The sequence below is a fragment of the Pezoporus wallicus genome, unplaced genomic scaffold (genome assembly GCF_028554395.1).
Source record: "Pezoporus wallicus isolate ANWC-B61680 ecotype Strahan unplaced genomic scaffold, APGP_CSIRO_Pwel_v1 contig_1181, whole genome shotgun sequence".
Taxonomy (NCBI): domain Eukaryota; kingdom Metazoa; phylum Chordata; class Aves; order Psittaciformes; family Psittacidae; genus Pezoporus; species Pezoporus wallicus.
In genome coordinates this window covers 376,432-400,520 of record NW_026641428.1, presented here as the reverse complement: position 1 = coordinate 400,520, position 24,089 = coordinate 376,432, and the positions used below count along the sequence as shown (strand labels likewise).

Below are 24,089 nucleotides of genomic sequence, written 5' to 3'. Positions count from 1 at the left end.
ATCCTGCCCCTCTGTTCTCAGGAACCGCAGCAGTCTCCAAGGACCGTCTGTGCCCAGGAGGGAGGGACGATGGCCCACACAGCTCCAAAGCCCATGGCTCAGTGACAGAAAACACGTACGACCGTGACGGAGGATTTCCTCTGAGAACAGTTATCCAGCAACTGCAGGAGGAGGCAAAGCACCTTCATGTACTTACTTGACTCTGCAGTAGTAAACTAAACAGCCCCTTTTGGACATTGAAAAATGCTTCTAACTCCAAGCCTTTCTGCATGATACTTTTAACTGTATTTTGCTTTCCTCCTTGGATCGTTGGACTGCATGGGGATTAAACAGGTGCCAGCTATCAGCATAGGTGGTAGGAACCCTGGAGCTCTTGGAAAGAGACAAATATTTGTTGGTTTGGGTTTTTTTTTAAGCTGATCAGACATGGGGAACTGAATTGTCTGCTTTCAGCTGTATCAGCCTTATTTCTTTCAGCTGTATCAGCCTTATTTGACAGTACCTGAGCTTTGCCTCCCCCAGCTTCTGTGCTGCACTAACACATGCCTCCAGAGTGTCCTAAAGGGACGTACTGCTCCTTGGTTATCTTTTGAAATGTCTAAAGTCCCTGCAGAGAAGTACTCGCCACGTTGCCACATGTGGCAACCTTTTCCCTATGATAACAAATCAGTTCGGCGACAGTAGCCACAGCTTTGCCTTTTCTCCCACTGCCCATTGACCACAGTCACTGGATGCTATCAGACCAACAATGCTGCAGGTAAGGAGAGGCAAATCTTAGGTCTATTACATCTGTCTCCAAGAAAGTGCGGTCTCCATCAGCCACACACAGTAGCACTGTAACTCATGATCATGGCCACTGTACTCCGCATGGGGAGGAACAAGGTGCTCTTGTACCTTGCTGTTGCCAAATAGACTTGTAGTCTATTTACAAGCTAGGGCTCACTGGACTAGATTCCCTCTTCTATTAAGCTGCTGCTTTTTTCGCAGCAGTGGGCTGAATAGCTCACCTCTTAAGTCTTTACTTCTGGACTCAGAGGCGTAACACGTTGACCCTCTAGCTACTGCCTGTTTCATATACTGAGAGGAGTATTTTAAACATAAAGTATTTACGGTGCTCTCTCCCCTGCTCAAAAGTAGGGCAGGCATTCCAAAGCCTTCCTGTAAGTAAAAGTCAAAAGTGTAATAACACCATTAATACTCAAGAATGTGACTTGCACTCTATATCCCAGGGCAGTGTCAGAGGCGGCAGCCCTTCCCAGTGGTGAGGAAAGGCTCCACATGCACACTCTCTGCTCCTGCTCATTTGTCGAGTTATTTTGGCTTGACAATATATGGCATCAAAGAGCACGTTGGAGCACCACACATCCCAATGGCACTGGGGGCAAGGGAGTCCCTCTCAGCTCCAGCTGGAGTTCTGCAGTTCCTCTCGGAGCCATGTTGGAAGGGGCTGCCCAAGTCTGTTCATCAGCTTGGATAATTCAATGTTGTGCTCGTGGTAGAAGTCTCTTAGGAACAGCCGTGACTGTGGAAAACACAGACCACATTAGTGGAAAATGTTACCCTGGACACGTTGCATAGGTCATCTAGGACACAGATGGTAGGAAAATCCAGGTTGGGTTGCTGGGATGTTTCTACATCTCTTGCTGCCAACAGATTTGAGACAGTTACTTACCAAGGAATCCATATCAGGGTATTTTCTTCCTTTACTCTTTCCTAGGCATTTAGTCTTTCCTCCATCTAGCAGCTGGCACCAAAATCCTTTTGCTTCATCAAATCTGGAAAGGACATTTGTCTTTAAATGATACAGCCACATGCCCAATTAGTAGCAGCAGAAATTAAGTAACTTCTCAAGCATTTCCCATTTCAGTGTTTTACAAATTGGGTTTGGGTTTTATTTACTTATTTGTTCATGGTTTTGATTCCTTTCTTTTGGCACTTGACTACTTTGACAAGAAATCCATTCCAACTGTGACTGTCTCAGCTTTATGCACATTTCAGAGGCAATGTAGTGTTAACAGTATTTGTCTGTTAAGATTGGGGGGAGGAATAATAATGTTTTAGTGTATGTAAATTCTTTTAAATCTCCTCATTATAATTGAGAAGTATTAGAACCAGCCCCTCCCCATCCCCCAAGCATTTAAAAAAGTCAGTGTTTCTTTTCTTGTTAAACCACAGGTATAAGGCAATGCTGGTAACAGTGTCTGAGTATGGCCTGTCCCCTCAGATAGCCAAGGAGGAGTTTGAGGTTTGAGCAAGGCCCACTACCAAACTCTGAGGCGAGCTGACCATTTATTTTCTGACCCTGGCTGAAGGGTACCAGCCAGTACCACGATTCTAAATAGTCCATTTACTATCACCACAAGTGCTCCAGCAAGTAAGGCTGTCAAATAATCTGACATTTCTAAACCTGCCCTTCCCTGGGGAGTGTGTGCCATCCCTTTGAAAAGACCTGTAGGAGGAGAACTGGATTAGTTCTCTCTCCTTGCTGTTAAAGGGCAATTGCCATATGCCTACACACACGCATACCACCCACCAACCTCAACAAGCATAGGCTGTGAGAGCAGAGATGGGAAAACACAGGTTTCAGCTGCAAAGAACAATATTCAGGATCTCCACTGAAGACTGTCAACTAGCACTTAATCTATTCAGATTAACTGCACTTGCAGTATGGGCAAGATCACAGTAATGGCTGAGTAACATCCTTCAGCTTATTAGCAGCGGGGTAGTGCCTCTACTAACACTTCCTCAGATAGCTCTGGGCACCTGTCAAGACCATGTCTTCTGTAATAATAGACTCACTATTTCAGAACTGTGCCATGTGTCCCTAATCTCCATCTGGTTGCAGATACGAGCAGCTTGTCACACATTTTTAATCTACCTCCGCTACTTTCTGTCAGCTATAACACAAAGCAGAAAGAGTGCTAATAATTCCAGCACCTTTTCTGAAACCATGCAGACTAAAACATCATAGTTACTGCTGTGAGCAACTTCATGCTTCTCCGTGACAATGACAAAAAAACACCCCTTTCCCTATAATTTCTTGAAAGGCTAAGCTATGATTTCGGTCTCAGCATAGCATGTCATGCTATCTGAACCTAATTTTAGGGTTAGCCATACCTCTGAAACCATAGCAGGTCTTGTAGTCTTTTAAGTCTTGTATACTTCAAGGTAAGTATTCTTCTAAACAAGTGTTTATTAGTATCACACTTGGCAAAGGAAAAATCCTCACAAAATGATTTCCCTACCTGAGGGCCTGGGTGTAGTTGAACAGTGGTGTCACTCCCAAGAACTTCTGGATGTTGTCCATTACAGAGGCAGGATTGTGTCTCAGCTCCTGACCATCCACAATGAGAAGCTGAAAAGACAGCAGCCGCCTTAGCCTCTAACCGCCTGTGCTGAATGACACCCGTGAGCTTCCTGGATCTCAAAACTGCCCCTGGCCCTTGTGTGTGTGAGTAAAGGCTGCCAAAAAAGCCCATTTGTTCTAGAGCAACACAGTGAGGGGATGTGGCCTATTTGTCACCACAGCTAGATAGAGAAGTTATAATATGGGCCACAAGTACCATAAACAGTAGACCTTGACAGGCTTTGCTTAATAAACTTGCCTTTGGCCAACCTCCCTGTAACTAAGCACTAAGGCCCAGCAGTAACACAATTTCCAGACTCTCTTTGGAAACCTCATATGTCCTTTTTAGATGCCAGCAGCCATTGTGCTAAGTATTCTTCTGTAATCTCCGAGTATTCTCCTGCTACATGTGTGATAAACAATAATGAACAACATTTGTGCTAATAAATTACCCATTTCAAAGAACAGAACAAAAAAACAGACACATGAAGTGTGTTCTGGAGAAGGTTGGAGACCTGACCCATAATAAGTGCATGGATGGTGTGTCTGGCTGTATCATTCCTCACAGCAGTGACCTCCAGAAATAGCAGGGCAATGAGATGTAAGCCCAAGAATGTTTTCCCATGTCTCTTTTTAGGCTTGGCAGATCTGTCACGTACAGTTTAGGCTGCTGCTTTGGCAGAGAATAACAGACTAAATGGGGCTTATACGCCTTTGCTGGATTATAGACTGTCTGAGGATAACCCCAGCAGCGGAAAGAAAGAAACTTAAAGGAACATATTCTGACTCACGCTGTATTAGACAGTTTATAAATTTCTTTTGAATTTAGAGACAGTAATGTTCTTTGTTAATGGATGTTGCGCAAATTTATATACAAAACATAGAATCCTGACATCTCTGCAGTGAAATTCCCCTTCAGCAGGCGGCTAAAGGCTTTGCAACACAGGAACTAATAAGTGGCAGAGACACAGAGCCTCTCTTTAAAACAGTGAAACTGCAGCAAGTGGCTGAGTGCCTACTGGGCCTGAAGAGAGTCTCTGGCCAACATGAACGGAAGGGAGCGCTTACACTGCTGAACTTCTCAATACTTTGGAGCTGTCCAGGAGATCGTAGTATGCTTCTGTACCCATTTACTTTTACAAACACAGTAAGGAGCAAAATCGGAGTATTCAAGCCTGATTTTCTTATTAGCTCATAACAGGAGGAATCAAGTGGCGGCTTTTGTTCCAGAAGACAAGACAGGAGGTCACATGAAAACAATGGGCTGGAGTGAGTGGGTAGCTGAAGCATACACACATGTAACAGTTCTCTACACTAAACCTACAAAGGGCTCCGCACAACAGCCTCTACTGCCAAGCCTCCTACCTGCCCAGAGGGGTAGTGTGTTAGCCAGCGCTCTAGGTGAGTTGAATACCAGCCAGGGAGCAGGCATCGGCTTTGCAGGTTGCGCAGTTCCTGAGGGGCCTGGGATTTTGCAGAGATCACTTGGTAGAAGGTGTAATTGAGTGCCACAGGGTCACTGTGAGCACGCTGGTGCTGGAAAACATAAACTGAATTTAGGAGCAAGAACACAGAATTCCACCTTACGCATCTCTCTGCAGACCCCACTGACTTGGCACAACAACCCACCAGTGCCTTTGTGTGTAACTGTCCACACTCTGCAGGCAGCCTGCCTTACATTCCCTGGCCCCTCTAGGGAGATGGATCCACAGGATTTCCACTTCACCCCACTGGAACACCTCTCTGGCCCTCACCTACAGAACAGCGCTGGGAAGTTACCTGGTACCACGAATAGGCTCGGTCAGCAGGGTTGATCAGAACAGTAATGATTTTGGCTCGAGGGAGCAGGGCTGCACCACGTTTTGGTACCACCTCTGTGTCAAAGTAATTGGCACTCTTCTCAAACATGAAGTCTGTGCTGGCATTGGAGGGGATGGGAAAGAATTCCATGTACCTGCCAAACAGAAGGGACACTGGTGAGCAGCTTGGCCCAACAAAGAAATGGCACATGGCAAAATGACGCCCTTGTGCCTCGTGAACAGACACAGTTCACAGAACAACTGCAGCTCGCCAGGAATGCAGTGAATGGGAAAACGGGCACAGAGGATAAGGTGTGGTGGAGCACAACATGGAAAGTTGGAGATGATAAAAGGGCAAGAAAGTATTTTGCTGAGAGTGTGTTTCCCAAGTCTTTGGGCAGCGGAAAGAAAAGGCTGAGGGTAGGGTACTAGTTCTAATAGAAAAGAGGTTCAGTCCAAGAGTAAGGCCAGAATCAGCTGCATGTCCTGCCACTGACTGGTTGTTTAAACCCACCTAAACCTGTTTAAACCCATCTAACTCAAGTGTCTCTCTGCACATCTGTCCATAGCTGAGGCGCAGGATAAAGATCACAGGAGCTTACATGGTATCTAAGGCATTTGAGTAAGGCAGAGGGCAATGTGTGGGACAGGGCACTGCAAAGTACTAGAAGACAGGTCTGTTGAAATTTAAGCTATACAACTAAGATTCCATGCTAAACATGCATGTGATGCAACACTCCAGTCAAGTTGGATGACTTTTCTAGGAGATGCACATAAAAACCTATGCTTTCTAGGCCTGTCAGCTAGTGCAACAGTTCACAGTATCACAGTATCACAGTATGCTAGAGATTGGAAGGGACCTCGAAAGATCATCTAGTCCAATCCCCCTGCCAGAGCAGGAACACCTAGATAATGTTACACAGGAATTGTGTCCAGGCGGGTTTTGAATGTCTCCAGGGAAGGAGACTCCACAACCTCCCTGGGCAGCCTGTTCCAGTGTTCCGTCACCCTCACTGAGAAGAAGTTTCTTCTCAAGTTTAAGTGGAACCTCTTGTGTTCCAGTTTGTACCCATTACCCCTTGTCCTATCATTGTTTGCCACCGAGTAGAGCCTGGCTCCATCCTCGTGACACTCCCCCTTTATATATTTATAGACACTTATAAGGTCACCCCTCAGTCTCCTCCAAACTATAGAGACCCAGCTCCCTCAGTCTTTCCTCATAAGGGAGATGCTCCACTCCCTTAATCATCTTCATTGCCCTGCGCTGGACTCTCTCCAGCAGCTCCCTGTCCTTCTTGAACTGAGGGGCCCAGAACTGGACACAATATTCCAGATGCGGTCTCACCAGGGCAGAGTAGAGGGGAAGGAGGACCTCTCTCGACCTACTAACCACCCCCTTCTAATACACCCCAGGATGCCATTGGCCTTCTTAGCCACAAGGGCACAGTGTTGGCTCATGGTCATCCTGTCGTCCACTAGGACCCCCAGGTCCCTCTCCCCTACGCTGCTCTCTAACAGGTCGTTCCCCAACCTATACTGGAACCTGGGGTTGTTCCTGCCCAGATGCAGGACTCTACACTTTCCCTTGTTATATTTCATCAAGTTATTTCCTGCCCAACTCTCCAGCCTGTCCAGGTCTCGCTGGATGGCAATACAACCCTCTGGCATGTCAGCCACTCCTCCCAGCTTAGTGTCATCAGCAAACTTGTCGATAGTACACTCAATTCCCTCATCTAAATCATTGATGAATATATTAAATAATACCGGTCCCAGTACTGACCCTTGAGGCACTCCACTAGTTACAGGCCTCCAACTAGACTCCCCCCCATAGACTACAACTCTCTGGCTTCTCTCCTTCAGCCAGTTCGCAGTCCACCTCGCTACCTGATCATCCAGACCACACTTCCTCAATTTAGCTGTGAGGATGCTGTGGGGGACTGTGTCAAATGCTTTGCTGAAGTCAAGGTAGACCACATCCACCGCTCTGCCATCATCCATCCACCGTGTTATTTCCTCATAAAAGGCTAAGAGATTGGTCAAACATGATTTCCCCTTGGTGAAGCCATGTTGACTGCCCCTCATAACCCTCTTATCCTTGATATGCCTTAAGATGGCACCAAGGATAAGGTGTTCCATCACTTTCCCAGGGATGGAGGTGAGGCTGACCGGCCTATAGTTACCCGGGTCCTCCTTCTTGCCCTTTTTGAAGATTGGAGTGACATTTGCTTTCCTCCAGTCCTCAGGCACCTCTCCCTTTTCCCAAGACTTGGTAAAGATGATGGAGAGTGGTCTAGCAATGACTTCCGCCAGTTCCCTCAGCACCTGCGGGTGCATCCCATCTGGACCCATGGATTTATGGATGTCCAGATTGCTCAACTGATCTCTAACCCATTCCTCATCGACTAAGGCAAACCGCTCCGTCGACCTGACTTCATCTAAGGTCTCAGGGGTACAGGGCTCTTCAGGACTGCCTGCGGCAGAGTAGACAGAGACAAAGAAGGCATTCAGTAACTCTGCAATCTCTGTATCTTCTGTCACCAGGGCACCCATCCCGTTCATCAGTGGGCCCACATTGCCTCTGGTGTTAGTTTTATCTGCCATGTATTTGAAAAAGCTCTTTTTGCTGTCCTTGACCCTTCTTGCCAGGTTTAATTCTAAGGATGCCTTAGTCCTCCTAGCTGCCTTCCTACATCCTCTAGCAGCAGCCTTATATTCCTCTGTAGTGCTTGATTCCTGTGAGCTTTGCTCAAGTACTAACCCCCTTGTGATATCTTTTCAGCAGTCCTCTAAACGATCAGAGAAGTCAGTCAAAGTCTCCCAGAGCTCATGGGCAAAGAAACCCAACAGCAGAATGCCTTGCTGTCACAGAGCTGCTCTCAGAGCCATGCGTGAGCAAGCACAGTGCCACAGTTGACCTGAAGTCAATGCTTTGAGCAAGAAACACCTTTGAAATGTCTCTGCCTGGAAACACAGCGGCATAATTGTGCCATAGTGACACCGACAGGTGGAAACACGTTAGCATACTTTTACACGTAAAGATCAAGGTATTCACGTGAACACTGGAGCCAATGTGAGGAATGCAGTGATGGCTGGAAGTCTGAAGAGCCCAGAACAACAGGAGGGAGGTTGTCCCCTCTGCACTGCCTCTTAACTCAGAAACAACAAAGGATTTTTAAATGAGTGCACTGTTACCTGTTTTTCATGTCAAAGGAAAAGAAACCTCATGACAGCAGAGCATTCAACAAAGACTGAGTTTTTAAAACTCTATCATGCCTACAAGTCTCCTGGTGAGCAGGCAGTGAAATCAGAAATTATCTGTCCTGGTACCAAGCAGTTGGATTAGCAGGAAAACAGAGCATGCACTGATCAATAGCTATGAAAATAGCTGTTCAGAAATGGAGAAGCTACTAAGGTGGCTGAGGTGGACATACAGAGAAACTCAGGAGAAAGCAACGTAACATGGGTGAACTTAGCACAGAAGAGCATGTCAGGGTTCTTACCAATCAATTCCTTTATGATAGTTGGGTCCATTGAAAAACTGGATCTCCTCGAAGGTGGATGGACTTGGGAAGTTACTAGTGACGGCTGGATGCATGGTCAGGAAGAAGTGCACAGCTGTTGTGCCTGCAACGGGAATGAGTTAATGGGACCTGGGTCACACATGACACTTGGCTGAATGAAAAGCTTTACCAGCACTGCAAAGCAGAGTCCCCAGATGGGCACACTCCTACCACGTGTGGCTAACCCACCCTTCACTCATGCAGGTTACAACAGTGGTGACACCAAGCACTGAGATTGAACCTGACTGAACAGTTCAATCCCATGTGTCAGCCCATGCAGCTGATTTAAGTCACCTCCTTAGCATGACAGCTGTCACCCATGTTGGCTACCCCCACTGGTGGCACAGCCACACTGTCAAGGAGCAGAATGCATACCCTCCAAACACAAAGTGGCCTGGGCACTGCAGGACAGTATCACGTGTTTGGGAAGGAGGCGTGCTAGGGGCAACATTAGTGTCCTTGCATGGGAGTTCAGCTAGAGGTGCCTTGGCCTTCCTCTGCTGTAGATGTTTTTCCTTTTACTCAGCCAAACCCAATAATCCTGCTCAGCAAACAGCTGTAGCCTCCAGCAGGACGATAAATCAGCCAAGAGAGGGGTTTCTTACTGTGCCATTTCAAGCACCTTGGGCCATGATACAGAAGGGCTCATGCTGCACACACACCAACAGAGCTTCACCATGACAGAGGCAGGAGACAGCAATATGGCTGGGACAAGCTTCCTCCCAAGGCCAGGATCACTGCTTGCTGTGCGTGGTTGGTGGCTGCTGTTTCACTGGGCTACAGAGAAAGCCAAGGCTTGAAGACCTGGCTTTGATTGAAAATTTTGTTCTCTTCAGCCTCGAAGGGACTCCTAGTACAGTATATACAGGCGTATCACTGCCAACCACAATGCCATAGCACTTAAGAGGTGGTGACAGAGGTCAGACAAAAGAGGATCTCTACCTCCCACTGACAGTGACATGGAGCGCGCAGTGGGCACACAGATCTGCCTCAATAAAAGCACTAGGGGGCATTCACTGGAACCTTTGCCAAGCGGCTGTGTTTATCCCTGCTGACAGCTTATGCTTGTGATACACTAAGTAAAGTCATAGTTTCTCTCGGCTTACCTGGAAAAGCCAAACCAACTCTGCAGGTAAGGCTTTTCTCTGCAAATCAGGACTGAGCCAGCCACAGCACCAGGGTACAAAGTGCAGACAGGCTTGCCAGATTCAGGTTAGAGCAAACCTGAGATTCTCTGAAATGTCCTCTGTGGTCATTTGGCAGCTTGCAGAAAGGACAGCCATACAGAACTACTACACAGACCTTTCCAGCTCTCCTCTCTGGAGGAATGACAGGGAAGCTGCAATCAATCTTTAGATAAAGTATTCACATTACCAGTTTTCTGAGGTCCCACGATGAGGAACTTGGGGAGTCGATCACATGTTTTCTCTTTGGACCAGATATCCTTGTGCCTCTTATCATCGCAGGGATTCTGCAGCACAAGTGATGGGATTAAGCATTACCACAGGAGCTAATGGAAAGGGGAGGAAAAGCTGGAAGGCCAGTCCTCTCAGGAAAATGCTATTAGCATATGAAGAACACTTCACAGCCACACTGCTACCCTGCCAGCGCCACAAATACTTAACTAAAAACACAGGAATGTTTTCCAAAAGCTCCAGGGTGACACCAGAGCCAAGGTCCCTCTGAAAGCGTTAACCACTAGCCTTGCCCTGTGCAGTCATGCTGACCTGGGCCACCATGATGGTACAGCTCAACATCTGTGAACTTCTGGCACACAGACAACTCTATCACCTTCAGTTAATTTCATCTGCTCATTACCATGCAGAGAGCTGCTGCACTGGGATAAAATGGAATAACCATGTTTTAATTTAATGAACATGAATCCTGCAGTGTGAGATTACTTTAAGATTAATCATATTAATGTGCCTGCAAGCTCCTCCAGCACCAAACAGGGTTCTTCCTTGCACACTTAACATTTCACAGCAGCTTGCTCTAATTAATATGCCTTTTAGTGACCCAAATGCCTGCAAGCCTGCCCCCCAGTCACTTTTGACAGCCATCCCCGACCCTAAACTCACACCATGATTGTGTCCTGCTGCTCCTACTCCCCATCCTTTCCACCCTGCAATTTGCCACTTACAGCCTCAAGCCACAAAGGTTAAACCTAAACTTTCCTCATTACCCCTCTGTGCTCTGGACCAGCAGTCCTGCCACTTTAAACGTGGGACATGCCTCTTCAAAACCACCAGGAGCAGTTAAAGCTGCCTTCTCACCTGCCACAAGGGATTCTTCTCCTGAGGAAAGATTTCAAAGTACTTCTTTGCAAGTTGGACAGGGGGCAATGTCTGCAAGCGAAGGTTGGTCCAGCACTGCACAAACTTCACCAAGCTCTCAAAAGTGTACAGTCCCAGACGGTCATTCCCATAGTTGGACAAGTGGGTCATGAAGATGCTGATCTGAAAATAGGGAAGACGTGGGATAAATCAGGTAACAGTACTCATTCTTCTTAGCTTGATTCCGCTGTCAGCAAGAGGCTGTTCACATCTCAGACTGCCCTGGCTGTCTCGGTTGATGGATCTTCATCTGCCAGGATACAGCACTGCCTTGATGTAGAGCTTGCAAGACAGGAGGAACTCAGGAGAGGAAGTCACAGACCTCCCAGTAAACCCTGGGAATGTTGGTGATGGAGTGGTAACTGAGCCCTGGATGTCAATGCAGAACAAGAGCTTCCCTTCCTCTCCCCAGGGCACAATCAGAGCAAGCTCTCTAGCTGCGGTGAGCAGCTAGGAGAGCAGGCCAGGGAGAGGAGCAGCATGCTGCAGGCCAGGGCACAATGGTGCAAGGACAGTTTTCACAGGAGTTATTTCTAGGGCCACAGCCTGTCAGCTTTCATTCACTTCAGAGCTGACATCTCAAGCATAAAGGAACAAGTGGCAATTCACACTGTAAAATACAAACAAACATATCTGGGGATCTGAACAGGGGCTGCAAAGATACACTGCACTAGGACATTGTCCTAGGAACAGATATCAGCTGATAAGGTTTTAGCTTGCAAGAGCCTTCAGCACAGGCAGCCCCTGAAAAATGTCCTGCCAAGCCTGAGGATGAAAACCCTTGGGCAAAGTGGCACAGAACACCCATGGGAGCCTACCCAGCACTGTAGTGCTCAGGAGCTGGTGTGCTATCCCTGCCTTGCCAAGTCATCTCTCAAGCATTTCCCTCCTGTGTTTCAGTACTTTAGCTTTTGGAAAGGAGTGCAAAAGACTCTTGTCAGCTTGACACTGGTGTATGGCTTTGACAGGTCCCATGGAATTGGGCATCCTAGTGCCTGTAACACAACAGCATTTTGCCAGACATAAACCACACCATGGCTACAAGTTAGCAAAACAAAAGCAGAACACTAAGACCAATGGAAGAATGACTGTGAATGATTTAGCACTCCCCAACCAGTGTCTGCTTGTGCAGGGAGGGAAAGAGACCTCAGTCACAGTAGGGGCATCCACTGCTGCACAGTTCAGGGCTTAATCCTGATGATGCCAGGTAAGATCAGGAGGCAACAAAAGGCTTCCCTGATGGGGGCAGGAATGGCTTTCCCACTAACAGCAGGGGAAGAGAAAAAGAGGGAAGCAGGAGACAGATGGTCTCGGGATGAAGACACTTGCTGGCACTCAAGAGGTCTGAATTCAGTCTTCTGCCCAGTGTTGCCATGGACTGGTCTCAGTGACCAGTTTTCCTTCTGGTTTCCTACTAAGCTGATAGAGAGGCCCTGACAGACAGGCTCTGGCACCTCCACTTCAAAGAGCAGCATGTGCTTGGTGCTGCCGTGTAAAAAGGAGATGTGCTAAATATAACACAGAGCAAAGGACAGGAAGATCTTCAGTGTAACTTCAGGGCCATGCCACGGAGCACATAAGGTGCCAAAGGATGTGTCTCATGTTGTATTTTTCCCATTTCTGGGGAACACAGGAATGTGGTGTGACAGCGAGTGCTGGCTCATCCCTTTGACTTGCCAGTGAAACGTTCAGAGGAAAAATTTGCTGCATGAAGCATGTGGCTCACTGGCATAAACCAAGCACTGCAGCAGGGAGGACACAGGTCACCACCTGGGGTCCCTGCAAGCGCTCCAGAATAAAAACAACCTGCATGTTTGCATCCATGTGATCAGGGAAGCAGCTGTGTCTCAAGAGTAAACACATTCAACTAAAAGGGCTCACACAGGTAATGCTGTCACCTGCAAACAGCCCCAAGTAACTGGATTTAGAAGACAAGCCCAACCAAAGGGCCATTTCCTTGTACTTGTGAGGATAGCCATGTCCTGTAACACACATGCGCTGTTCAACAAGGCCTGGCTGCTTGCTCTGCCTCATCACAGCTACTGCTGCCAACACTGCTCTGAGCACAACTTCTGACATAAGCTACATTGAAGTCCCATCTCTCCCTCCCATGCACACCCAGGGACCCCAGGGACTAGCTTGGTAATAACACCTCCTTCCTCTCCCCTCCCTTCCACTGTCAGCATGCCAAGGTTTCCCCTCCTTTGCACTGAGGAAAGATGAGAGGAAAGGCCACAGGGAGCCTAAAATACAGAAAATAAGCGGGTATGAGCACCCCTGCAGTATGTAACAAGCAGTTGTGGGCACAGCAGTAACCTAAGCAGCCGCTTAACGTGAGCAAAAGTGTTTGTCAGAAGTGATCAGCCTGTCTGCTGGGTATCAATGGCTATTCTCCTTCCTGACATCAGACCTTGTTCACCAGTCAGAACATCAAACATCTTCTGTTTGCACTGTGGAGTTAATCATATGCATACAGGCTTGGAGACTCCTGCATGTGTAGATACACTCAAAGGGAGCTGGAAGCACCAAAAAGGACTGAAAGAGCCTGGTCCAAGTCTGCTACGGATCACTGCTGGGGCTCCAGGGCTGGCCAGCTTTCCATCAGGTCTATGAGATGGCTCTATCAGCAAGAGGAGGAATGCAATGGTCTGAGTCACCGTGCAAACATGAGCAATGAAGAGCATCTTAGAGCACAGTACTCCACTGCTCACAGAGAGAGAAATGCTCCCCTGCCAAAAGGGAGCAAAACTGTAAACATCAGAATCATCTGAAGGTGCCTGAAAGAGTTTTAGTCACCGCAAAGAGCCAACAGTAAATCTGGCAAATAAGCTCATCCTATACCAGAGCACAACCTTCCCAAGCCTTCTGGATCACAGATCACTGCCAGCTGCTTTGACCATCACAAACTTACCAGCAAATTTTAATGGGTAGCTCTAGAAAGCATGTTTCTATGAACTGCTTGGCACAGCAATGATCCCTGGATTAGAATTCTTAAGTTTCACAGTAGCTAGTTCTGCAGGCATTCTTCAAGATCTGACAATTATGAAGTGCGACAAGGGGGAATTCACCCAGCGTATGGCAACAGAAACCCAGAAAAGCAGTGGTCACAGAGAAGAAAGCAGTTTGTTTCCCTCTGACTGATCACTCCATACGTACCACAAAGAACAGCCTTCTCCTTACTACAGACTTCTATTAAGCAGGTAGATTTGGTCCTGTGCAAAGATAACAATTGTGTCTCAGCTGACAGGCACAGAAGGCTGGCTTCCAGACCTTGGGGATGGAAGGTTGGCTTCCAGACCTTCTTTCTACCTAGGGCTTCCAGACCAGTTTTCTACCTAGGGCTGTTATAGACCCGTATCTCCTGTGGATCATACACCAAGGCAGAGGTGGTCACAGGCTAACCTTCAGAAAGAAACACGGGGCCTGTTTGTAAACTACAGCCTGTTTGTGTGATGCACCCAGAGCACATTGCAAGGGTCTTTTCACTATCAAAGTTCTACTTCAAGGAGAGCAGAGGCATTAAGCACTAGGAAAAACAGGAGACAAGAAAGGATTAAGCTCATTGAGGGGAAAAGCTTGAATTTATGATTCACTGAGCCTCTAGAGCCCCGACCAAAAGTAACTATATCTGCATATTCAACCCTGCAAGAGGAGAAGGCAGTGAAAGAAAAATCAGGGAGAAAGAGGCACTGAAGTTACATGACAAAACCCACAAAAAAGAATTCAATGAATGGGACCAGTACTCCAGGGTTCCCACCTAGGAAGCTAGGCAGAACCAACCTACTTTCTCTCAGATCTGCTTGCATGGCTTTTTGCCCATATTCAGGGCTGGTGGAAAAGATAATGGAGAAGTAAGAAGGTAGAAATTTGGAAGTCATGAGAAAAGAGATTAAACACCATTATATTTGGGAGTGGCTACATTAGAGGTAGACATTCTAAAATCACTATGTAAACTTGGCAAGCTGATGTCTATTCAGAGAAAGGGAAGACAACAGATGCCAAATCAGCTTTAGTAAGAAACAAATTTAGGTGGGGAATTGAGAATGTTACTGTACAATAAAAAAGAACAGCACGTTTTCCTGCTGCAGCCAACAAGCAGGAATGTGAGGGAGTGTGAAGGAAAGAGCTACACAGATTTGTCTCCTAATTCCATACATTCAGGATCTTCTAAAAATTACTGCTTTTTTTTGTGTGTGTTTCTCTTGCCACCTAGTACATCTTCACAGCTTCAATGGGGAGTGAGAAACTCATGTGATTTGTCATCCATGGCTAAGAACTGAGAAGGGACTGCATGGTGTTGAAGGTACTACTTTAGCTTTGTGTTTTGACTGAATTGTCAAGTACTGGAAGGGAAAAAGAAACACCTGTGTTAGATGCAGATCCCCCCAAATGCCTTAGGGTGACTACATCACAAAAAAAGGCACATAGAAATTGTTTTGAAGTGCATACATACTGGAAGAAAGGAGAGAACACTTCATAACAAAAGCCCAGAGAAAGCAATTATTGTGACCAAACTCATCAGTGAGCCAGCGGAGAAGCCAACAGGCGGCAGATGTGCAAGGAACAGAAGGAGCCAAGGCACATCTCACTTCTGATTCATGAAGATGCAGTGGTCTTGGTAACACCCACTCTACCTTGGGCCATACTCACTCAGTGTCACCCTAGCTAGTTTCTAACACTCGACACTGATGTGTCCTTGGCAGTGTATAAAGAAAAACATCATTAACTACAACGACTTCCTTGGCCCTCTTTTGCACATCTCCTTACCATCACATGGTGGTGCTTATACTGAATCCCCTGTAAGATCTAGTCCTTTTCCACATCAGGCACATCAGCCGAGATACCCATACACCGATTCCCCTTTCAGATTAACTTACTGGGTTTAGGAGCACCGTCAGGAAGAGTTCACCACCACGAATGCTCTTGTCCAACTCCTTTGAGCCACCAGGATACTCATTATAGAAGATAGTGTGAGTAAAAAGACCACAGGTCTGTCGAGGCAAGACCTAGCAATATCAGAGAAAAGCAAAATTAGGTAAGAGGCAGATGCAGCAGGATCTGCCAGTGAAGTGTCAGAGCAGCACTCTGGATCAATATGAAGAGTAAGGGACATAATCGACAGGGGTTCAGAGAACTCTTTTGATATTCCTCCCAACCATTTACTCATCACAGCACGGACAAGTCAGTGGGATCTCAGTTTAGTCTTCTTGTGCTTGGTTCTGCTCTCTGTTCAGTACTGACCTCTGAATTGTACTGAGAAACACACAAACTGGCTGCAGCCAAGCTTTTTTTCTCTTTGCTTGACTTAGTGATTTTGGAAACACTGGTGATAATAAGATTAATGTCTCTGATACAGGTCACTACGAGACCGTCCCTTGGGCAAGAAAGTGGGCTCTGATCACCCAGCTGTGCTCACCATGATTCCATTATGGATGAATCCACGCCGGTACCGGGCAGGGCGCAGGTGTGGGTATTCCTCTGTGCTCGTTACTTGGATGCTCCAAACGGATTTCCATGCCTCATAGAGTTGTGTATGGACAGGATAAACCCCAGAATGATGGGGGGCTACAGCATAGCCCAAGTCTGTGGGAATCCCATGCTCCTGGAAGCAGAATATGCAGCCTGATCATTCAATACTTAACTAAGATCCTTAATAAGGAACATATTTAGCAATCAACTCGAAGTTGGAGCAAGGTGACAAAGCAACATGAAAACTCTCTGGATTGGGAAACCTGAAATACTGCTTGTAACGTCTTGTTTTATGAATCTATAGAAGTATAAAGGTAATTCTGTATCAACCAGGATGTTTAGCACTGGTAACAGCTGCTGTAAGAATGGTGGTGTAACTTCCACCATTCTTAATTCACAAGCCTGAGGTCAGGCTCCTGGGTTACTGCAAACTAATCAATGCTGTTAAGTGACATATCTCACTCCCACAATGCCTAGATCTGAGCCACTAGAGGAGGAAAGCAAAATTTCCTTAACCAATATAGAAAGAAAGGAAGATGCCTGGGATCTGTCTCATCTCTAGCAATTCAAATAAAAGCAGACATGTAACAAGGGACTACTGAGGGTGGAGATACAGGGGCCTGGAGCTACATTAAAATGACAGGAAATATCTGAATTTCATGGGTTTTAATTCCACTGTGTAGTTCTGGTAACAATATGAATGATGACAGCTCTGCCCTGGTGGTGTACAGGAAAACCAGAGCCCCTAAATGAAGCAATAACCTTCTCCTTCCCACTGCTAGCCTGTTTAAATACGAGTAATTGTGTTCTGTACTTTGTGTCTCTTTGGAAAAGACTGCACTGTTATTCAACCAGGAAAAGGAGGAGCCTAAATTGTTCTATAATGCTGCAACTGTGCTCTGAATTCAAGATCATTCCTAATCTGTGTATGTCATGGGAACACAAGACAGCAGCCTGCTACTCCCAAGGGGATTACCATCAAAAGAACCAAACTAGAGGTGAAGAGGACATTTCATTTCAGAAAAACATGTATGCTATACTCAACTCTGGGCTGTAAGCATCAAACAGACATTGTTCCAACAATGCAGGATGTTCAAAGCTTCCCCCTCTGCCAAACCCAGGGAATTTCCCCTGCACTTCCTAGATAACTAGCTTCTTCAGCATTGCCTGAGGAGACCAGAAGTAAGGCTGTTAGCACACAGAGCATTTTATACAACCAACCAGGTGACTTCCTTACAAAACCACAGTGCATAAGGATGGAAAAGGAAATGCTTTCTCACTGCCGGAGTCTGTAAATTAATTGGATTTGGATGGTAATGCTACAAATTCACACCTCAGCAAACAACAGCCTTGGGATTTGCACCGTGGAATGTAGTAGCGCTGCCTGGGGCCATGCAGGTGCCAGGAAACATTCCCATTTCACAGGCAGGCACGGGAATTGTGTTTCTTGCCTGAAGACAGCAGGAGCTGCAGACCAATTTAAATTTTCAGAACTGCCTTTCTTAAATGCATCTGAGTTACCAGACCAATATTGGTGTTCAGTGAGGCCCGAACTCCTATCCCAGGAGAAGAATGTTTAAGGATTAGTACAGTAAAGTAACTAAACTGCGATGCCCCTTACCACAGCAAACTGCTTGTTGAGCTTCATCTGCTCAGCCAGCACAGTGACGTTGTGGAAAAGATGAGGTTGCATGTGACTCCACATGTGAGGGAACCACCAGAACTCCTTCCTGTGTTTGAGCAGCATGTCATCCCCTTCATCTTCCTCATCTGTACCTACAGAGAGCAGAAAAAGTGCAAAACCAAAAGGCAGAAAAGGGGCTCCTTGTTTCAAAGCAGTGGCTAATCCCCTGCAATGCTGAGTCCTCCCAACAGAGAATAATGCTTTCTCCAGTGTGGTACACATGCACATGGACACGGGGGCTGTATGCAGGCACTGGGACAAAGGGGTGCCAGGGGCTTACCTGTGTGGTAGAATTTCCCTGAGAAGCCCAGGTTAAAGGTGAAATTTGGGACTAAAGTTCTCAGCTTATTCTGGGTGCTCAGTAAAGCCTGTTTGAATGAAAGGAAAAAGAAATGCTCATATTCAGTTCTCTGTAACATTTCTCTGTGCTTTGCTGGTGCCCAGTTCAGTCTGAAAAGGTATCACAGGGCTAAGGCACTGTTGTCTGTGGAGTGAAGCAGCGTAGCCAGGCATTCCACATAGAGTCTCTGAAGTAGTCCCGCTGTACTAAATGATGCCACTTTAAAACCAGTCAGATGATGCTCTCTACTTCAATGTGAAGGACCCAGAGTGCCTGTGCTAAGGCAATGGAAAAATAAATCTCACTTCCAAGCAACAGATCCCCTACTCTTAACACGTTCAACCTCAGTGCTCCCTTCATCTCCTGTGCTGGCTGGGACATTACCATCGAACATCTGCCCTTTCTCCGAGCCTTTATGTTAATGAAAAGGAGGATGGGGCAGCACAAGGTGCATAGTCAAAGGAAGTCAACAGTGTCATGAACAGTAACTAAGTGATCCGAAGGGAGGGGGATTTATTTTGAGAGGAAAGGTGGATTTGCAGAACTACTTGTGAAAGGAGTCCTGCCACGGAGATATTCTTTTGTATCAGAAAAGTTTCCTGGATTCTGGAAATAGAACTTGAGGGAGCTGACATTCACAGTCATCAGATCTCCTACAGGTTCTCTCCTGCTCACTTTGTCTGCTTTAAATGTCCAAAGTAATTGCTCTAGCCAAAGGGAAGGAGCCTTCTGCCACAAACCCCAAGGTCCAGCAGTGAACAGAGCAAGACAGACAACCTTGGCGGAACAAAACCCCAGAGGCTCAGCATGTCCTAGACAAGTAAGATACAAACCAATTCCAGTCAAATCTGTTCTGTTGGAAAACAATAAAAAGAGAGAGCCCTGAGATGCACACTCTGCTGCTATCTGCGTGCTTCAGGGAATGTGTCGCTGGTGCAGCTCCCATGGGAGGAGCTCTCAATCAAACAGGGACCCGGCAGGAGGGCTGCTGGCAGGTGACAGAGATAGTCCTTGCCCAGGCAGTTATTTAGTTTTTAATAGCTTTTCCAAGGAAGCAATGGATGAGTGGCTACACCAAGGTGAAGGTGATGACCTCCCAACAGCAGACTTGGGCTAGATTTGAACACACAAGCAACTTGGCACATAATACTGGGGTAAGTGCTTTCCAAACTGTGCAGGGGAGATGGGCAGATCTTTCTGCACCAGCTGCCCTTCCCCAGCCCCAAGAAGCACAGAAGAGCACTACAACACTGCTTTCACATGGCTCACACTCTACAGGCATTGTTTAGGGGCACTGCTCCCTAGGTGGTAAAAGTGCATTCACAAATACAGACTCTCATCCTGTGGACCCTTGACACTCACCACTTAAGGACATCCTGACAAATCGGTGCTGTTACTCACATTTCAAAGCAGTGTTGACTTCTGGGAGTGCAGAAGTTGAGCAGTATTCCCAAGGCAGGCAGAACATGACCTCTTCACACAGCAAGGTGTGAAGACCAGACAGATTATTTCTGCAGTGCTGCAGAGAGGCTCAGTGCTCTGAGGGAACCAAGCTTTCAGACTTTTCCTTAGAGACACACTTAATGCCCGGTTCCTCCTCCCCAGATTCACGCAACACTGACATCAAATGCAGCCTGGGACAAATGTCAAAGATCCCAGCTCTCCGTAGCCATATGCCTACCACATCCATAGCCCAGGCCCCACCCAAGAGTAGTATTTTGAGGAATGTATTGCATGACATCTCCAGAACCTATCATAAATGTTAAACAAGTGTTTTTAAAAGCTGACATGCCAGCAGCACTGATGGCTGAAGTCCCCTTTGCTGCACAAGATCCAGAATAGGCAGCAGGAGGTCACGTTCCCCTCATGTAACTCTGTAAGGTGCAGGGACTCATCAGAAGCATCAGGGAGCACAGACTTCAGAGCTGTGCATCCCTTTACAGAGAAGCACCTGTCTGCACAGCTGGATGACAATATCACATCTCATCTGGGACCACCACCTTGAACATATCGCCCAGTATCCTGGACAGGAAAGTACAACTTTTGTGTCTTGTCTCCAGAGATGTCCCACACATCACCACCTCTCTGCTGCTCTGACAGGCACATCCAGTTCCCCAAGCCTGGGTAGGAAGGTGGAGGGAGGAAAGACAGCGGTTAAGAGGCTTAGCATTCCTCTGCACAGAGGGAGATTTAAAGCCTGGGTGGGGTTACCATGACAACACATCTGACTGATGATAAATCCCAAAAAGCCCAGCAATCCTTTGTGTCTGGCGAGGGACCAGAGATGAACCACAGGGGTCCCAGGAACTCCAAGACTATGGAGTCCTGCCTTCCTGGTTGGTTTATTGCTAATCTTGTGCCAGCCCTCTGCTGATGCTGGATCCTTTTCACAGCCACATCCACAAGGTGGCATGGAATAGGTCTGAAGCCATCCCCTGCACAGGATAAAAGAGATTAAGGTGCCAACGTAAAATATCTGGAAATCTATTTCATCATTATGTATTCACTCTTCCCTAGCACACTGGTTCAGAGATGTGTGAGCTGTATGTATTAAGGTGAAACAACACAGATGTGGGAATAGGCCAGGAACATGACTCTTCTGCCTGCTCTGACACCTCTGCACTATCTTTCTTGTTGATAAAGTAGGATGAAGATGATAGTACTAATAATGTCTTACAGGTGACTCAAGTGGCATTTCATTTATATTCATAATGTACTCTGATATTTTATATTAAATGCCATCAAGAAATACAGAATAGGCTATCCATTAACAGCCAGCCAGATGTAAACAGATCTTCATGTGCCTAATCTGTGCACTGGTGAGGCTGCACCTTGATTACTGTGTTCAGTTCTGGGCCCCTCACTACAAGGGAGATACTGAGGTGCTGGAGTGGGTCCAAAGAGCAACAAAGCTGGTGGAGGGTCTGAAGCACAAGTGTGATGAGGAATGGCTGAGGGAGCTGGGGTTGCTCTGTCTGGAGAAGAGAAGGCTCAGGGGGGACCTTATTACTCTCTACAACTGCCTGAAAGGAGGATGGAGCGAGGAGGTTCCTGGCCTCTTCCCAAGTAATGAGTGACAGGACAAGAGGTAATGGCTTCAAGCTGCACCAGGGGAGGTTTAGACTGGATATTAGGAGCAGTTTCTTCCCCAAAGGGTGGTCAGGCATTGGAACAGGCTGTACAGGGAAGTGGTAGAGTCATCGTCCCTGGAAGTGTTCAGAAACATGTAGACAAAGCCTTTAGTGACACGGTTTAGTGGTGGACATGGCAACACTGGGGTAACAGTTGGACTTGATGATCTTAAAGGTCTTTTCCAACCTAGCTGATTTTATGATGCAAGACATTTAGTTGTTCCCATGGTATGGGTCAGAGGGCTAGCATTTTAGCTACCCCCCATCTCTTAAAAGCAAGGTTTCTTCTCCCAGAAAACTGCCCCTCCAATCCCTCCAAGTATTTCTGTTTTGTATTTTCTAGCTATCTTCCACCACAAAATCCTCCCAAGATGCAGCCAAGAATACTAGCTCGCCAGAAAGACCCCCTTCCCTGCTAAGCTCCTACTACAAGTTCTGCAAGGTTCGCCCCAGGAAGGAATAGATGGAGTTTCCCAAGAGATTCCCAGCACTGGCCACTTGAACTCCTAAGCTACAGCACACCCAGACCTGCTTCACGCTTGCCAGAGTCTATTGGAGAACATCCTCTGCAAGTCATGACCCGTGCTTCTGAAGGCCTTTAGTACTTACTTGGGGCAGCCATACCGCAAGCCCAAGTGACAGACATCTACATTCCAAGGCACATTTCTGGGCACAGTGTGAAAAAGATCTAAGCTTCAGTCTGATGTCCGATGCCTAACACTTTAAAAAAGGCTTTCTGATAATCTCAAATAATGATAATTACTTCTAAGCAAATGTTAGGGGAAAAGAAGTTTAAAATCGTGCACTTTGTTGCAACACATTAAAAAATCCCCAACTGTACAATCTCACTGATGGATCTGCAAAGACTTACAGACACTTAATGCTGTCCAGTAAAAGACAAAAACTCTCACAATGGGATTAAAATTCTAGGACCGAAGAAGAAATGGGGGGAAACCACAGCATTGTACCCTCTTCAGGTTGTTTCTTTAGGACCTACTCCTCTTCTAAGATTGGCATCGCAATAATACAGGGCTAAACCTTCATAAAACTGTTGTGTTTAGCTACAACATTTTTAACTTGCAAAAGCGTTTGCAGAGATTTTAGCTGTTTCACACAAACCCTAAATGTTACCTCCCCTATCTCAGGTCCTTCTAAAAAGATGCAAAAGAAAAGGGGGAAACAAGTTTGAGAGTCAGAGCTGGGAAGAGAGGATACCATGAGTCTAGGAAAAGCACATGGACAAATGCAGAGAAACAGATGATAAAAAATGGAGGAGAAAAGCAGAGCACTTTGACAGCCTCATCTCAAACGCTTTTACAAAGCATATTAGGAATGTGTTGCAGAGACACCTTCGTAGGATCTGGCCCTATGACACAGGGCAGCACACTCACAAGAGAATTTTCTGCAGTCTTCTCACCACCCAGCAGTAGCAGTGGCATAGTTCAAAACAGCACCATCAAAACAGAAAGCATTCATGGTACTGGTACTTCTACCTCTTACAATGTTAGAATCAGCGAGTTAGAAATTGCTGAGTATTTTCATTTCATGTAAGATCATTCTCTACAATTTAGAAAGGCAAGAGCAGGCTGACAGCCAGCCTCACCAGCCTCGCTCTCTTCTACCCTCATAACCCAAAATGAAAGGGCTGTCCTTGATCTGCACTTAGCTTTCTCTCAGACTTGCTAGCAAGAACTGCTCACTATTTATGCCCTTGTAGAGATTACTAGCAAAAGAGGCAAAACCTGATCTACTTAATCTTCTTTCCTTATACCTAAGGACAAGCAGGAATGATCATAAAAGCCAGATCCTTTTGCATTAGAAACGGCTCATCTTTGCTGGCCAGTTCCACTGAGGTTTGGTGAATTTCAAGGATTATGATTTTAGAAGAGACTGAATACGGAATAATTGGGAAGAGAAGGGATTTTCTGAGATTTTTGTTTTGTTAATTACATGCAGCTCAAATCTCTGGTAAACTTTACAAGGGAAAAACATTTTCCTTGTTCAACTTCCAACTGTTTCAATCCAATTGAGGATGGCAAGCCCCTGGCTGCTGCCCTTCAGTAGAAACAGGAACTCAAGGGTTACCAACTTTAAAGTAAAAGCAAGCACAATTCCTTTTTTGCCTTGTTGAAGAACAAAGCCATTCAACTCTCCTTCAAGCATCACCAATAAAAACATTTCTCCTCTCATACAGGACATCTACTATGGACATGCATTCTTTTAATAGCCATTTTGTTTGGAAGCTCTCTGAATGTGTACCTGCACATGGGCGAACAGGCTCACTGGGACAGCAGAGTGAATTTTATACCTTCACACAACATCCAATCTCCAAACCGCTACCCTCACCATTGTAATCTAACCTTTCAGATAAGGAGCTGTGTGTTAACAGCCCTGAGACAGAGCTTTCATATGAAAGGCCAAAAAAAA

At 46.4% G+C, this 24,089-nt stretch overlaps 1 protein-coding gene across 7 annotated transcripts in view; it reads right to left on the bottom strand.

The window, feature by feature from the left end:
* Positions 1 to 469: 469 nt before the first annotated feature.
* Positions 470 to 24,089, bottom strand: part of NDST2 (N-deacetylase and N-sulfotransferase 2) — a 137,941-nt gene continuing 114,321 nt past the window's right edge. For all 7 annotated transcript variants that reach the window (XM_057423682.1, XM_057423685.1, XM_057423684.1 and 4 more), the window contains 12 exons: positions 18,472 to 18,559; positions 18,129 to 18,283; positions 16,455 to 16,640; positions 15,916 to 16,044; positions 10,979 to 11,161; positions 10,080 to 10,176; positions 8,646 to 8,769; positions 5,126 to 5,300; positions 4,712 to 4,882; positions 3,246 to 3,355; positions 1,673 to 1,775; positions 470 to 1,522 (listed from right to left, as the gene is read on the bottom strand). In XM_057423682.1, coding sequence (XP_057279665.1) covers positions 1,397 to 1,522; positions 1,673 to 1,775; positions 3,246 to 3,355; positions 4,712 to 4,882; positions 5,126 to 5,300; positions 8,646 to 8,769; positions 10,080 to 10,176; positions 10,979 to 11,161; positions 15,916 to 16,044; positions 16,455 to 16,640; positions 18,129 to 18,283; positions 18,472 to 18,559 — 1,647 coding nt within the window. In that variant the 3' untranslated portion in view covers positions 470 to 1,396. The remainder of the gene's footprint in view (positions 1,523 to 1,672; positions 1,776 to 3,245; positions 3,356 to 4,711; positions 4,883 to 5,125; positions 5,301 to 8,645; positions 8,770 to 10,079; positions 10,177 to 10,978; positions 11,162 to 15,915; positions 16,045 to 16,454; positions 16,641 to 18,128; positions 18,284 to 18,471; positions 18,560 to 24,089) is intronic.